The sequence below is a fragment of the Cololabis saira genome, chromosome 14 (genome assembly GCF_033807715.1).
Source record: "Cololabis saira isolate AMF1-May2022 chromosome 14, fColSai1.1, whole genome shotgun sequence".
Taxonomy (NCBI): domain Eukaryota; kingdom Metazoa; phylum Chordata; class Actinopteri; order Beloniformes; family Belonidae; genus Cololabis; species Cololabis saira.
The window spans coordinates 23,342,100-23,359,057 of NC_084600.1; the positions used below are offsets into that span (position 1 = coordinate 23,342,100).

Consider the following 16,958-nt stretch of genomic DNA (forward strand, 5'->3'; position numbering starts at 1 on the left):
ACACCTAAGGCTTTTGCTATCTCTCTGTTGTTTACGCAGCCTAATGATGGCCTCTTCCATATGAAATATTAGCTATATGAAACACTCATATATGCAAACTCAGTACCTAATGTCAAATCAAAAACAATTCCCTTATTTTCAGTAATTGTTCCTAATTCTTTTGAATCTCTGAAAGTTTCAGTCATTTGCTTGAAATGGCTGTAATTAAGATGACATTTTTCTGTTAACCGGTGGAAAATCTGCACGTTGCTCACATCTTAATAGCAACCCATCAGTCTTTACTGAGGTCCAATGGTGAAATGTGGTTCCAACACAGCAGCACAACAGAACAGAAATAAGTATCCAATACTTGAGAATACATTTAGATACACGCTGTGTGGCCAAAGACTAAAAACAAAAGAAAACAAACAAACGAAAAAAAAAGATTCTCAAACAACCATGTCAAAATACACATCCTGTGCTTGTGGAAACGATGTTACTCCTTTTTTTTTTTTTTTTTTTTTAAGTCAGAGCGTACCTACAGCAATCTTACAAAACAAGTAAGGAGAAAGAACCCAAAGTAAATTTAAAACCTGGAAGTATAATCTTGAAAGGTCATGACTGGAGATTATTTCAGCCACAGCAAAGTTAAAGTGCAAAAAAATCAACCATAAAACTTACAGCAATGTTTACCATATATGAGTCTAACTAATGACAATTAAAGTGTTGTATTTCCTAGGAAATATAAGGATTGAAAGGTGTAGCAATGAAACATGATTTTGTGGTTTGATGAATCCAGATTTGGCCTGTTTCAGGAGGATAAGTGCACCTATGTGAGAAGAGCCGAGGATGAAGGGATTCCTGGGGCCTACTGTGCAAAGCCTAAAACATGAGTTCAGCTCACCACCCTCAAATACTGCAGGACAAGATTTTTCTTTTTTTTTTTTTTCCATCCCTGACAGCAGGGACATATTGCAAGATGACAATGGCAAATTTAGTAGGCTCAAATTGTGAAAGAGTTGTCCTGGGAGAATATGCAATCGTTTTCACAACGCCCAGACCTTAACACCAATCAGAATCTTTGGGAATCTAAGAGGAGTTTACACAGTGGTCAACTGTCCCATCTTCAATGCAAGAGTCTGGCCAAAAAATAAATGCCCCTGCAATATCGTAACAAATGTTAAAATTCTGCATAAAGCTATTAAAATGATGCAACAGTAAGGCAAGTCAAGGCAAGTTCATTTGTATAGCACATCTCATGTACGAGACAATTCAAAGTGCTTCATATAAAAACATGAAAAAGTAGAGTTTAAAAGTAGAATAAAAAAATCAAAGACAATCATAGATATCAAAATATAAAACAGATGATATGCAAGAAATAAAAGTTTTGTTTTGTTTTGTTTAGTTTTTTATTTTGGATCCCCATTAGCGGACGCAAAACGCCAGCTAGTCTTCCTGGGGTCCATGAACAGTTACAGTGCATTGTTGGGGATTAATTAAATGCTGCTGTAAATAAAAACCTCTCAGTGTAAAGCAGCTGAGCATTTCAGCAGCCCTGATGAATTCTGGGAGTTTGCGTTACAGGTGAGAAGCATCAAAGCTGAATGCTGCCCATGGATGTATTATAGAACTGATGCATGATGCTGATGTATGAACATGATGCATGAACATGATGCTGCCTCATCATGTCTGGTTCTAACTCTGGATACAAAAAGTAGGTGTGACCCTGGCGAGCTGAGGGTTCTGGTTGGTTCATAATGGACCAAAAGATACAGATAAAATATGAATCAAGGCTTTTGAATTTGTGTCGTGTAGCTACTTTGAGTCAGTCCCATCACATAGCTGCTCATTTCGCTACCACAGGACTACAAATATGAAGATCTAAAATGGTATGGGACATAACTACATTGTTCATGGCGACATCTCTTCAGAGTCTGCTTGCTGATAAAAATATAAATGTTCGGAGCAAATTAAAGCACTATTTTGTTTTAAAATTCAACTGCTGAATATGGCTCACTACCCCAAGTGTATCGTTTGCTTTGAGATCTGAGAGGATTTTCTAAAAAATGTTTGAGTCTATATAGAAATTCTGAATCTTTTCTCACAAAACTCCCCCGTGCCGTGGACTTTTTTCCCCTCAATTGACTGTTTAAATTCGCTGTGTCACAAAGTGAGCGAGTCTCAGCAAAAGTTAATTTTTGTGTTCACATCTTGTTTTCTTGTTAAAGGTCATCCAATGACACAGATAAACTATGTCCATGGTATTTGTTCAAAAAACCACCACATTTTAAACAAAACTGAACCTCCATACTGGCATTTCAGCTCTGTGTCAGAAAGCTCTCCATTTGCGTTACTGTAAACTCATATCGCCTGAGACACGCAGACTCAACAAAACCCTGCCTGTTGCAGATTGCTCTTATAAATATCTTTCCTTCAGCACATGTAGGCAGTTGGGGTTTTATTAAATGCAGACTTCAGCTACATAACAGCTGATACTAAGGACAACAAAGTCCCGGGTTGCTTTGTCACCATGTCGTTGTGGTTGTTAAGGTTCACCTATGACTTATTTTCAGGTATCTACTGTATAAGTCTGGTGAATCGGAGGTGGTCACCAATGTCCAGGAAAAGAGAATCATGAATTGAATCAGAGAAATTACATCTTAGGTTACAAACATTAACATATGTTATATATTTATTCACATTTTAACGTGTTTTGTGTTTTTTATATATCGTGTTTGATTGTTTGTTTCACTGTGATTGTATGTGTTTGACTCTTTGTGTTGTCTCTTGCCCAGGTCGTCATTGTAAAGGAGAAACTGTTCTCAATTGACTTACCTGGTTAAATAAAGGTTAAATAAAATAAATAAAAATAAATATTACATCCGAAAAAAAAATATTGCAAGATGACAATGGCAAATTTAGTAGGCTCAAATTGTGAAAGAGTCTTCCTGGGAGAATATGAAATCGTTTTCACAACGCCCAGACCTTAACACCAATCAGAATCTTTGGGAATCAATAAATATTACACCACTTGCATTTTCAACATATTTCATCTTTAAGGGTCACATTTTGGCAGAGAAGTGTGAACAGTTACAGGAATTTAAATGTAGATCTACATTGATACGTTTAAATTTCTGTAACTCTTAAAGGCTAGATTTTACGGAAGAGTATTAGGGCCAGGCAGGAGAAAAATAAAAATAATATTTTAGAGGAGGAAGATTTTTTTTTCATTATGCACTTCGAGAAAAAAGTTGAAATGTTGAGAAAAAAGTCGAAATTTCGTGAATAGTTGAAATGTTGAGAAAAAAGGCGAAATTTCGACTTTATTCTTGAAATTGTATTTTAAAATGAATCTCGACATTTCGACTTTTTTCTGGACATTTCGACTTTTTTTTCGACATTTCGACTTTTTTCTCGAAGTGCACAATAAAAAAAAAATCTTCCCCTCTCAAATATTTTTTCTCCTGCATGGCCCTGATACTCTTCCGTAAGATCTAGTCTTTAAGAGTTTGCACACACACACACATACACACACACACACACACACACACACACACACACACACACACACACACACACACACACACACACACACACACATAGGGCAAGGCAACGTTATTACTCAAGTTCAGAGGTGGAAAAAGTACAAAAATATTGTACTTAAGTAAAAGTACAAATTTTCTGCTTGAAAATTACTTAAGTAAAAGTAAAAAGTACCCATTAAGAAAATTACTTAAGTAAAAGTATAAAAGTACCTCAAATTAAATATAATAAAGTACCAAAAGTACATGGTGTAAAATGTACTTAAGTACAAAAGTAAAAAGTACAAAGTACAAAGTACAAAATTCAAAGTACAAAATTATTTTCAAAAGGAAAACTGTTTTTAATTGTTGTGTTTTGATTATTATTATTATTATTATTATTATTATTATTATTATTATTATTATTATTATTATTATTATTATTATTATTATTATTATTATTATTATTATTATTATTATTATTATCATTATTTTGATAGTATTAGATTTAAGCCCAGTGGATATTTAAAGCTTACAGAAGGCTGCATTTAACTGCTGCTATTTCATTCCTGCAGTATTTCTGCAGGTGTTTTGGTCAGTGCTATTATTTGTAATATATTATATTATTTGTAATCAGCACAAATTATCTGTCAATATCTGTCAACAGTAAGTACAATAACGTACTTGTACTTCGTTACTTTACACCACTGCTGAAGTTATATAACGTTATTCAATTGGGAACCCTGAGTCCGATTTCTAATGAAAATGCTGTAATTTTGCCCGCAAGGCAGGAGTTAACTTGGGGTCTCTGCATGCTGCTGAGGTGAAGGCTGATTTATGGTTCCGCGTCACACCAACGCAAACCCTACGCCGTAGGCTACGGCGTATGTTAACGCAACACAGCTGAACACGTGACTGCGCCTATAAATGCAGACGGAGCGACTCGGAGGAGACACTGCCGCTCCTGCTTCGCCCGCAGGCTCCCATCCCGGCTCCTCCGGTCCTTCCCCGGTCCTGCTCAGTCCTGCTCGGTCCTGCTCGGTCCTTCCCCGGTCCTGCTCGGTCCTCCTGCTTCTCCCTGCCCAGATTAAATGCCCGCTTCGCTTCCCGGTCACCTGCTGATCCAGGCTGGCAACAGAGGAGCTGTAGGCTCGGAGCTCTGCACACATCCGAGGTCTTATTTGATTTCTTTCCATCATTCGGGCGCCCACGTCATCCAACAGACCTCAGTTATGAAGACCATCCTTGCTGCATATTCTGGCGTCCTCAAAGGTAAGATGGTTTCCAGGGACACAAACACAGGTTATCACACCGGGGGGATTCGTGGAACAGGTCAGAGGGTCAAGGAGCACCCAGTGTGATCAACAGTATTTACCTGGTACTGTTTTGGTACATGTATTCAATACCCCTTAGTGTAATACATATTGATGGTAGTCTGTTTAGGGAAGGGAAATGTAATAAAAATCTATCCATGAAGATCTGATGGTCAATATTTTATTAAAGAAAGAGAATATCTGGCACAGATATTGAATGTATCCATTGCACAGATATTATAATTATAATTTGTGGTCTATGATCTATTTTTCTTCAGTTTTGGGTGCAACTATAGTTGGCTTTCTGTCAATTCTTTTTTGATGCAAAACACTTACGGGCCTCTAAATAATTGTCCAATGTTGCAAATATGTATTTTATTGATTTATTGAAATAATCAATGCATGTTTTGTGCAGAATATTATACTTGTTTGTTGTGTTTTTCTTTTCCGAAAACAGTATCATTTTCATCATTGCTATTATACCACTTACTTTTTATGAACTTTAGGAGTCATTTACACAAAGTGAGGATTTTATTTTCCATCAGTCTCTGCACGCTAAAATGTTTCACGGCTAATTTCGCCCCCAGTGCTGGAAGGAACATCTCTGAAAGAAAAACTTTTAAGATACCAATTGCTTCAAAGCAGAAGACCTTAATTCACCGGAAAACTACTAAAATCTGCAGAGAAATATACAATAAACAGACTCCTTTAAAAAAAGAGTTCAAACTACTTAAGTAAGGAGTTATAAAATGTTTTTAAAGCATATGACTATCCAATGAAGAAATGGAACTAACCTGGGATTATTCCAGTACCTGTTTACAGGTCCATATACCATATTATACATAAATCCAATCAAATAACACCCACTACTCAGTACAAAGGGTAAGATTTTTTTCCTCTGTTTTTGATTTGTAAAAGCTTACAGCTGTCTTCCACAAACTAGAGTTAAAGTACGGCTATTATACATATAGATAACAGCTTCTCAGTTATTACATAACTAGTCTAGCCAAATTTGACTCCTTTTGTGGTCTAAATCAACTTTAAGGATCTTTCTCAACCAATAAGTGAACACTGGAATATTAAGTAAATAAAATCATCACCGTCCACAATATTCAAGTTACGGTTCTCTGAGTGGAGATGAGGCTTCTGCACCTCCTCTTTTTAGAAAACCTGTTCACGGGGACGCTGGTAATATAACAGATCTTTTCAGACCAGATCAGATGAGTTAAGTGTAGGATGTGTCAGTTGAGGAAGTTTAAAAATCAACACCCACTCAAAGCGGTGGCTGTGAAATCCCTCCGGGCCTGTGCTCAGATGGAGGGGTCCGGCAGAGAGCTGCAGGGGGTTGGCTGTATCGTAAATTCTGCCGTCTTCAGGTTTGAATGTACACATGGAAGTCCTGCTATAATCCACACATTTTACACAGATTTGCTGTGAACGAGGAGCACGGCCTCCCGTTTGCTCAGACGGTTGGTTGTGGATCTGCTTGTGCCCCTCTCTGCGTGCCTGGTGAACAGTTTGATGGGGCTTCATAGGTAGACTGAGAGATCACAGCTGAATTCAGGCCACCTCTCTGTTTCTGTTGCGCATTCAGGCAGTTGTAAAGACGTCACAGCATTGTCGTTTACAGGTATTACCAACAGAATCAAGGTGCTGGGTTATTTTCAGTGAGGCCAGATGGGATTAGACGATAGTGTTTTTCTTAGAGGAGAGCTCTCCTTCTCATTAGCGAGTGAGCTAGACAAGCTTTAGTTGCTCTTAATGTGGCCGTTCAGTTGGTTTAAACTCCTTCCTCTCGACCTCTTCTCACATGTAACTGTATGGTTTGACTTGTATGAGCCGGCCAGTCAAGAGTGCTGGTGAGTATCTGAGGTGCTGGGGCTGTTGACCTGCCGACATGTTTAATGATGTACAGCGGGCCGGTGGGTGCACTGTTAGAGGAAATCATTAACTCTTTGTTTTTGTTTGATGTCCTCTTTCTGAGGGGAGATTGCCGATTATATTCAATCAGCACCACAGAAAGAGCTATCGTCATCTGTGCACAAGCTCTTCTTTGCTCTCATGTCTGTGTTTGATCCATGTCCGCGGAGATTTGACTCAGCTTCCATGTTTGCGTCCAGGGACCGGCTCCAGCATCCTCTCTGCCCTGCAGAACCGGCCGCTGGCGTTCTGGCCCTGCCAGTCCAAGATGGAAAAACATCTGCAGGTCATCTCTGTTCTGCAGTGGGTCATCTCCTTCTTAGCTTTGGGTGAGTTGGCCTGAGTGTGTGTTAGCTAATTAGCCTCAGATTAACAAGGTCAAACCTTCCAGCTGGGCACTTGTTTGTACATTCCTGGCTTTCTCACTCTTGATTACTCTGTTGGTAAACTATCTTAATAATTGGATGAATTAAGGAGCCACTCCTGGTACACCTGTGCTAACTCTCCTGTGTCCGTGTAGGTGCTGCCTGCACTGTGTTGTTGATCTACATGTTCTGGACTGACTGCTGGCTGATTGCTGCCCTTTACACTGCCTGGCTCATTGTCGACTGGAACACCCCGAAACAAGGCAAGACATTAATACTTAAAAATCCCATTACACATTAATTCCTTAAAGCATCCACTTCAGTTGTACGCAGCTGAGAAATGCTGCGTCTGACCAGGCAGCACTGATTGGTGACTGGCCAAATAAAATTGAAAGGAGCGTGGTGGTACATGAGCACATGCACTGACATCCTCAGTTATCAGCATGACAGGATACAAATGACGACAGCGAGAATAACTCTGTGTGACCACAGCATTGGATAAAACATTTTGCAATAATTAGCATAAACAAGGACTGTATTATGTCTTGAAAGGTTCCTATCACAAAACTGAATAGCGTGAAAGCTTGGATTAGAGGATATAAGCTGCTTTTAGCTACAGCTTCCAACAGGCTACAGCTGAAATGGCAATACTTTTATCACAGACTGATTATCTTTTTTTGTTTGAAGAAAAAGCTCCAACAATTAAATGTTCAGTAAAAAGGGCTGAGCACATTAAACTATTTGAATCATTTTATTTCTGATTTGTTTAATGAAGACATCTAAATTGCAGTTTGTTTGTTTTTTCAGAATTTGATGCCAACTGTCTGACATTTCAGTAATTAAAAAAAAAAAAAAAAACAGCTATTCCTTGATTGTTATTGGCTGACATACTGTACCATAGAACCTTACCTTAAGTCTATCCATTAAAAAAATAATAAATACATTTAAATCATTTGACATATTTAAATTTTAGGTCTTTTACTGTGAGAATAATGTCCTCTTACCTTTGACCCAAGGGGAACCTACAATAACAATAGTTCATACTTAGAGTAAATGTGCTAATAATTTAGTGGTTTTTGTGAGATCAAGAGTTGGATCTTTGAGCTGTTGGCCACTCCGTCCTTTAGTTTGGACTAACTGAGAAGGTCTGACTTCTACTGAATTAAGTGATTTCCCATAACTTTTCTTCAAATATCAATTATAGATACATAATAAACACAACTGTTCTGAGAGGACTCTGAACTATTTAATGTAAAACAAGCAATCTGAAGAAGTCAGTTTGCTTCCTGAATTACCTTTTTATGAATGACAAATGCTAGGTTAATTCAAATATTGCTAAAGAAAATGTCACTGGGTTATAAAAGTTACTTTTACTACTTTCAGGGTACACATATTCAAATCAAATCAAATCAAATCAAACTTTATTTATATAGCACTTTTCCTACAAATAATGAAACACAAAGTGCTTAACAGAAAAAAAAAACAAGAAAAAACAAATAAACATAAAACTTATTATTACCTAAATTACACACACAGACACACACGCAGACACATGGTGTAGACATGGCTAGGCACAGAGGATCCAGGTGAGGAAACGGTAACGGGGAGCCGTCCACGCCAGGAGGTCTCATAGCCCGCATATTCAAATGTACCACACCATAAGTCTGCTGCAACTGCACCAGACTTCACTTTATTCAAACCACATGTACTTAGTGTGACTGTACCTTTCTGTTTCTTTGATTATCATTGAGTCATTTCTCCACAGGTGGCAGGAGATCCTCTTGGGTGAGGAGCTGGACAGTATGGACGTATTTCAGGGACTACTTTCCAATCAGGGTAAGTGAATACGTCACCTTTTCTCTGTACACTGCTGCTAATTTATCCTGTTACAGTCTCAAGAGATGTTGAACAGAAGACTGGAGGTGTCAGGAATGCAACCAGAAAGGAAATAAACACTGTAAATGTGCTGTTTACACATGGACAGCAGGACAACCGGGCTTCACCAGCTGTGTGCTGATTTTACAGTGTTCTGCAGATAAGGCTTATCTGTGGTGCGTGGAGTATCGGCTGTCTGCTCCACGCTGTCCCTTGTCCTGTCTCAATGATGAAGGCCTGATGTGTGGGACTTTGTCCTACATTATAGTCCTCAAGTATCAGAGTACAGCTGCGTCTGAGACTTTTATTCGGACAGAGGGAATATGTAATTGCAGTCTGATACGTGCACGTACGTGCAAGTAACTGTACATGACTAAACCGTATCCGGAGAGGCCAGAGGTCAAGGCTGTGTCCTAACATGACCTGCCGCAGTCATCGGTTCTCACATTGTCAAATATGATTAGTAAGTTAATTTAATCAGTTTGGTCACTAGAAGATTTTTTACCAGCTTTGATATAATTCGAAGAACATATATCAGATATCCATTATATATCAGATGGGTCCTTTTTCTTAGGACAGCTAAGTCCAGCTTTAGAGAGCTTAGCTGTCCAAAGCTTGTTTTATTTGAAGAAACCAAAAAAAAGTAATGTAAACATAATAGAGATACATGAAAGTTCAAGGACCAGAAAACCACATGAGCTCCAACTCCCGGTTTTAACACGTCTGCCAAGAGTTAAAATTCTTTCATCTCTGAGATTAATGGATCCATCCACGGCTTTCTTCTGTGGTCTTTCTTCAAATTGCCTCACTTTATTTTCCTGCAAGCCTGTTTTCAAAATCTCATCAGAAACTGCTGGACCATTCTTTGAGAAACTGATCAAATATCATCCAGACTAAGGGCCTTTGGGAAGTTCAGCGTCAGGCATTTTTGGACAGTTTGACACTCTTCCAAAACTTGCATTAACTCCTAAATTAGTTGACTTTTTAACATCTCCACAAGTCTTCATTCAAGCGCCATCAAAACTGGCACACATGGTCTCTTGGTTGTTGCTATTAGATGTTGTTCAGATGTGTCAGATATTGAAGGTAACTGGAAATTAATTGCTGATATTTTCTGTTTCAGTGAATTGATCAAACTTTTGAATTTAAGGGTTAAAAATTTTAAATTAACTTTTCTAAATTAATGAAACAAAAGATGGAAATATTCACCAAAAGTCTTAAATTGATTCCGCAATTTATACATTTATTTATAAATACCGAAAGTTTTGTTTCACTTTCATTGGATTTTGAGCATTTTTATTATTTTATTTTACAGATTCAATGTTTGTGATATTAATTAGCTGTTTATAAGTGTTTTATATGCTTCACTGAGGGACGTGTATTTGAATTGCACTTTTCACATAACATTAAGTGTGATTAGAAAAAAATACTGAATTAGTTAAGAGTAAAAAAAAAGTCTGCAGTCTTGACCAGGGATTTGGGAAAAACGGTTTGAAAAACAGGCTGGACTTTGCTCGTCTCATTGATCTGCGCCGTTTGCACCATGAAAGTGCATGTGTAGTTAGGTTGATGGGATCAGATGCTTGGCAGCTGGAATCCGTCATGTTTGTCTTGATTAAGAAATGTCAATATTGCTGTAAGAGCCAATGCCTTTTTTTTTTTTTACTTTTTCGTAAACTTTATTTCAACATGAAGTTGAAAAGCCATTTGCCAGCCAAAAGTGTACGTCTGTCTCTTCAGGTGGAGGTTCTGCAAAGTTCCAGCTCAAAAAACCTGATGATATAAACCGGGGAATTGATTAGCAGAGGAGGAAGCGTGCTCTATCTAGCATGAGTTTATGATTATTATTTATGAGTTGGAAGTTACGTGGTCAAAGTCTGAGTCTGGGTTTGAGGTGAAGTTCTGACCGGAGGAGCTGTGTAATGTGACTGTTATGAAATCTGTTAGATAAATGTCCTTGAAGGTCTGGTTTAACCATAGGAACAAAGACTCCAGTGTATTAATGTTGCTTCTTTTCGACTCGCTTCAACTTTCCTTGAGTCTTTCCAACCCCGTCCTCTCTAGTGGACCACATCTGCCTCAGGAGTCCTCCTGTGGTTCTCCGAGGAAGCTTGAATGTGATCTCCTTATAATGTATCTGTTGTGTTTACCTAGCTACTATGGAAGCTTTGTGCACACATTGTGATGGATCTGTGTATGCTCGGGGAGTATACAGGGCGCATTTTTATGGGGATTGTGCAGATTTACACCATCAAATGATGCAGAAATGTAAAATGTTTCTGTTGTCAACCTGTGAAGGTGCATGGCACGCACGCAGATTAATTATTTTAGGAGCCACCTGAGCAGGCAGAAGTCAGTTCTTTCTGGTTGGAGCTGATAAGGATGGCCTACTTACTAAAACACTGACTGTATTCCAAATCCATACATGCTAGTTATATTTAGGTTTTAAATATGCGTTCTTTGTTTGGGGAAATGTCTGCCATATGAACCAAGTGAATGTTGATGTGCATACGTGTCATGTTTTACTAATGCTCCTCATCTTTGTGCCCATGTCTTCCAGCTCATTAAAACGCATGATCTGTTGCCCAGCCGGAACTACATATTTGGATACCACCCCCACGGTATCTTTTCTTTTGGCGCTTTCTGCAACTTTGGGACGGAGGCGACCGGCTTCTCCAAGAAATTCCCCGGCATCAAGCCCTCCCTGGCGACTCTGGCAGGAAACTTCCGGATGCCTGTCCTTCGAGACTATCTGATGTCTGGAGGTGAGAGGGCTGGGAAAACCTTGGATCTTGTTTGAATTCTTGTTGATCTACAGAGCTTAAACTGCTCTAAAGCACAATCTGCTCGGTTTGTAAATGCTTTTCTGGAAGCAGTGTTTTCTTTTTCTTTCTTTTTTGGCCCCTGTTTGCCCACAATTACATTATCTAAGAGGCATAAAAAGCCTTCATTCCATCTTGCTGCAATTATTATTTTTTCCCCCATGCAGGTATCTGTCCAGTGAACAGGAACTCTATTGATTACCTGCTGTCCTGTAATGGGATTGGCAATGCTGTGGTCATCGTAGTTGGAGGAGCAGCAGAGTCTCTACACTGCGCACCCGGCATGAATTGTGTCACCCTGAAGAACCGGAAAGGCTTTGTAAGGCTGGCCCTACAGAAAGGGTGCGTATGCACAACAATAGTCAGACATAAGGCCACGCAGTTCTCAGTGGCAAAACACGGCCTTGATCAAATCTGTTGTGAGCATGAAAATGTCATTCCTTGACCGGCACTCACTGGAATGGCTAAATCCTAGATTATTACTCTCAGAAAGGTTAAAATGCCAGACAACAAGCATTTTTTTTCAAATCTTTTATGAATGTTCTACGTTGTCCAATTCAGGGCTAAGAAACCCTGGCGGCATGTAGTAGCCTGTCTGAGAGGTCATACTGCGCGAGATGAACTGGGACTGACCTCCACTCTACATTAATCACTAATACTAATACTAAATGCTGCTAAATGCAAAACGGCCTTGGTTTGCCTCACTATCTCAAACAAACCAGATTCACTCCCAAATGGAGCTGAGGATTATCATATCACTGGGTGCACGGTGTCCAAAGAAGCTTAGAGGTGCACAGAAAAGACAAGCAGCTATTTAGACCTTCATTCATAACTACTAGGTTAAGATTTCACCCAACATAAGCCTGCAGTGTGAATGTAGGTCACTTTGGGCATAGTTTCTAGACATCTTAAGACTCAGGTTTGGCTCTTATGAATTACGATGTTGTAGCGACCAGCTGGACAGCAAATTGTTTTTGAGGAAAAAAAAACAACTTTATTTGTAATGAAAAAGTAAAGATATTTATTTATTGTAAAATACTAATTGCTACTTGAAAAACTTGAACCTGAAAGGAGACTGTGGTCCATGATTATGGTCTAAAAAAAGCCTTCATCACCGGGGGCTGATCTATCGTTACATTTTAAGACCGACTACAGGGTGCAGTGGATTTCAAACTTTTCAGTCCATAGTCCATAGTTTCCAGATTTTGTAACACTGTTGTGTAAATGTAAGGCTCTTCAGATCCCAAAACGTAACCGTTCCCTCACAACAATGCTTAATATAGATTATGCTTTTGTAAACAGTACGCATGTGTCACCACAACTGTTCGGTGGCAATTAGCAAGCTGTGCATAAAAATAGAAAAAAAAAACTCCCTTTGAATGTTCACCTTATCTGAAGAGGTGTTTTATAAATGCCACGTATTTGTGTGGCATTTGTTAGTGCAGGGAGGCATAAACTCCACTAGATGGAGTGACATCCTGCACATCCAGTGGGATGATTGTTTTTAACGTCAAGAGATTTAAAATATGACTAGGATACGTGAGAAATCAAAGAAAAGCATGAATACATATGCAGGCGGCTTTATGAACATTGTCATAAAATGTTTGATAAGTTCTAACGTCCAAGTTTCTAAAGTGGTATAAAAAAAATTTCTTGAATTGTAGGGGTTGAATCATGAGCCTTTATTTAACAAACAGATGCACAGAAAGCATTATTTTTTTATAGCCTTCATTGACCACCTACAATGTATTTAGAAAATGTAAACATTAGAATTTTGATGTCAGCAAACACAGGTTTACCTTTCATTTCAGTGTCACTCGTCAATAGTTTTGTAGCTGAAGAAGAAAATGTAATCTAAGTCATGCAGATTGATGTCTGGTTTCGTCCTAATAAAGTAAGGATGGACGTCATAGGAGAAGACATCACTCGGCAGGAAACCTCAGGACATACCTCTGCATCAGCGTACCTCCTGTACCTGTAGTTAATAACAACCAGATCACTGTTGTCGTCTCTGGTATCTATGATAGAACCCCACGTCCATTTTTCCTGAAAGTAACCTGAACTGTGAACACCTGTGAACACGGAGGATGCAACCACTGTCTTCTTCTGTATCTGAAAAGGGTTTGTCCCCAGAGAAGTCAGCAATGGTTTCCTCTTTACAAATACAGTTTTGGGTTGGGTTCATGCAATGAACTGTGAATAGTGAAAAGGATTTCCCAAGGTATCCCAGATTCCATATTTATGGGCTGTGTATGAGGTCTATATTGATCGCCATGGCGTGATTGTTTCTCAGGCTAGTGCTGCCTGAGGGCTGAAAGAGTGTGCTCATCGAGCAGTGAGTGCATTGATATTTTTTTAACTGATGACTTCCTGATGGAGTTCAACTCAAGGGAGTGAGCCAGAACCCACCATTGACTGGAAAGACTTTGGTGGATGTTGCTTTTATACCTAATCTTGACACCCTCCCCCTTTCACAGGTTCTTCTGCTTATCGGAAAATCTCCCAGAGAGGTGTTTCTTGTATAGTTTATAAAGCCTTCTGTTGTTGTTTTTCTCCTTTTTTATCTTTAGTAGCTGTTCTCTCAACACTTGAATGTGTTTCTCGAGTCCTATCCTAAATCTCTTACATTTTCTAAATGGAAAAAAACTTTGTCTGTTAAAATGCTGACCATTATTCTCTTCTACGTTTTACTGTAGGATAAAGGAAATGTCAAAGTTTGCTTTTATAGAAACAAACTCCTTTCTGGTCTAATTCTTTTTTTTACACTGCTGTAGCTCTGTATTTATTTATTTTATTTTAACCATGTATTGTAATATTTGCTGAGTAACCGTCTCTCTGTCCCTTCAGCTCTGACCTGGTTCCCGTATACTCCTTTGGAGAAAACGATGCCTACAAGCAGGTTATCTTTGAGGAGGGGACCTCCTGGAGATATATGCAGAAAAAGCTACAGAAGATCTTGGGCTTTGCACCATGCCTTTTCCATGGATGCGGTCTTTTCTTTGGCAACTCCTGGGGAATTGTGCCTTATAGCAAACCCATCACCACCATAGGTAAGTTTTTCTTCTGGTCCCTGATTTCAGTGTGTGGCCAGATTCTTACAAAGGTTTAGACTGGGTTTATATTTAAATATATTGTGTTGTTTGGTAGAGTTTATTTCAAGATAATTAACGTAATTCTGTGTGTCTTTACTATAGTCGGAGAGCCCATCACAGTGCCAAAAATTGAGAATCCAACTGAGGAGATGGTGGATCTCTACCATTCAATGTACGTCAAGTCCCTCCAGTGTCTTTTTGACAAGTTCAAGACCCGCTTTGGTCTGAAGGAGAGTGACATCCTGCACATCCAGTGAAAAGACAAGAAACCCCTACTGAAACTGTGACTAGTGGCAGCCATTCCAATTTTCCTCTTCATCCTGCTTTGGTGGCCAATTTATCTCTGGACTGCAAACAGAACTCTCCAGACTCTTGGTACAGATGCCTCTGCTTACCGCAGTGTCTCAAACACACGTGTAGTTCCTTCTCAGGGGAAGGTATGTTTAAAGAATAGTGATTTAGTTACCCCATATCCTATTTCAAAACTGTGCCTTTTTATTGTTTCTTTCCTCGTTTTCTCTGAAGACGCCATGTTTGTAGCCTCTCGTTAGAGCAGGGAAGCATAAACTCCACTAGATGGAGCTGCAAGACAACTTCAGACTTCTAAGTCTTCTCTTTTCTGTGCATTCTTATGTTCCCTTAAGTGCTTTATAACCCTATTAAATGTTAAATGCACAAACAATGCAAATGGAAGGAACCACTTTAATATTTGGGATAATAATCCCAAAGTTTAATTAAGCCAAAGACATTTATTCTACCCAAATATGCAGTGATTTCTACTGTTTATACAGTAAACGTGTTCAACAGGGTGGATTTACATTGTGAAAAATACAATACACTTGTGCCTGTGATTGTATGAAGCCATAAAGTATTAATTCTGTTCTGTAAGGAAGAGCAAGCCTATTTCAGTGCTTATCCCTCAATGACTATGCACTTTTTATATTGCTGATTACCCTCTGAAGATTAAGTCTTAAAAAAACGTGTTTTTTCTACGAACTTGTTCTGCTGTTTCCTCTTTTTGTCCTTCTGATCATTAGGTCTTCATCTGCATCGATTTTATCAAAGCAGAGAGTTTTCAGAACAGTATAGAAAAAATAAAAATAAAGTAGTTATGCTGGTTAAAAGTCAAATATTTGATGATCCCAGTATGTAGTTTATCAGACTGTAAACATACCTCATGCAATTACTGGAAATGAATGGGTTATACCTTGTAATTGTTTTTTTTTAATTTCTTTTGTTTGTCTTAAGTTATTTGAGGGAGCCTCCAATTCTTTCCTAAGATAATGGTATGTGGGAATCATCGGAATAAGAAAGCTTGTGTCATGTTGATGAAAGATTAACAGTAAGTGACAAGAATGTCATTTCAAGAGCGATTTCTTCTGTTCTCACCATTGTGACTTATTCTAAAGAGCAGTGTAATCCCTGTGCAATAAACAGCAAGAAATGTCTATATGATGAAAGTCGTCTTCTGCCAATATTTAAATTAAACTTTTGTATGTTTTCAGAAGATGTGTGACTTCTTGGTTTCTACAAGTTTCACCCCATTCAAAGTGTATATTATGATTGCTGCCTGGCACTCGTGAATTTAATGTCAAAAATTAAGATTATTTCCAGGCACAACAGCAAATTAGTGAATTATACACACACACACACACACACACACACACACACACACACACACACACACACACACACACACACACACACACACACACACACACACACACACACACACACACACACACACACACACACACACACAACCCTCACACACACATATACATACATACATACATACATACATACATACATATATATAAATAACGGAGTAGGATAATATTGATAAATTGATAAATAAATTATGCAAAAGTAGCGCAACACTGCCATCTGTTGGCGCAGTGGTTGGCGTGGGATCGCACAGACCAGTGTGGAACCTTCGTTTCAGACTCAAGGTACGTTGCTCCACTAGCTTGCGGTTATCAGGCATGCACACATCACTTTTCTTCAAAGGTAAGCCAATGGTGTAGTGACCATCCACCAGCCCAGCAGTACCTTTCGCCATTTCCATAAA

At 38.7% G+C, this 16,958-nt stretch overlaps 1 protein-coding gene across 1 annotated transcript; it reads left to right on the top strand.

The window, feature by feature from the left end:
- The first annotated feature begins 4,466 nt into the window (after positions 1–4,466).
- dgat2 (diacylglycerol O-acyltransferase 2) lies at positions 4,467–16,394 on the top strand. Its single transcript, XM_061740198.1, has 8 exons — positions 4,467–4,772; positions 6,934–7,062; positions 7,254–7,361; positions 8,864–8,934; positions 11,534–11,738; positions 11,963–12,137; positions 14,643–14,845; positions 14,990–16,394. Exons 1-8 carry the CDS (start codon positions 4,592–4,594, stop codon positions 15,142–15,144), a joined length of 1,227 nt encoding a protein of 408 aa, XP_061596182.1. The 5' UTR covers positions 4,467–4,591; the 3' UTR covers positions 15,145–16,394.
- Positions 16,395–16,958: the final 564 nt, after the last annotated feature.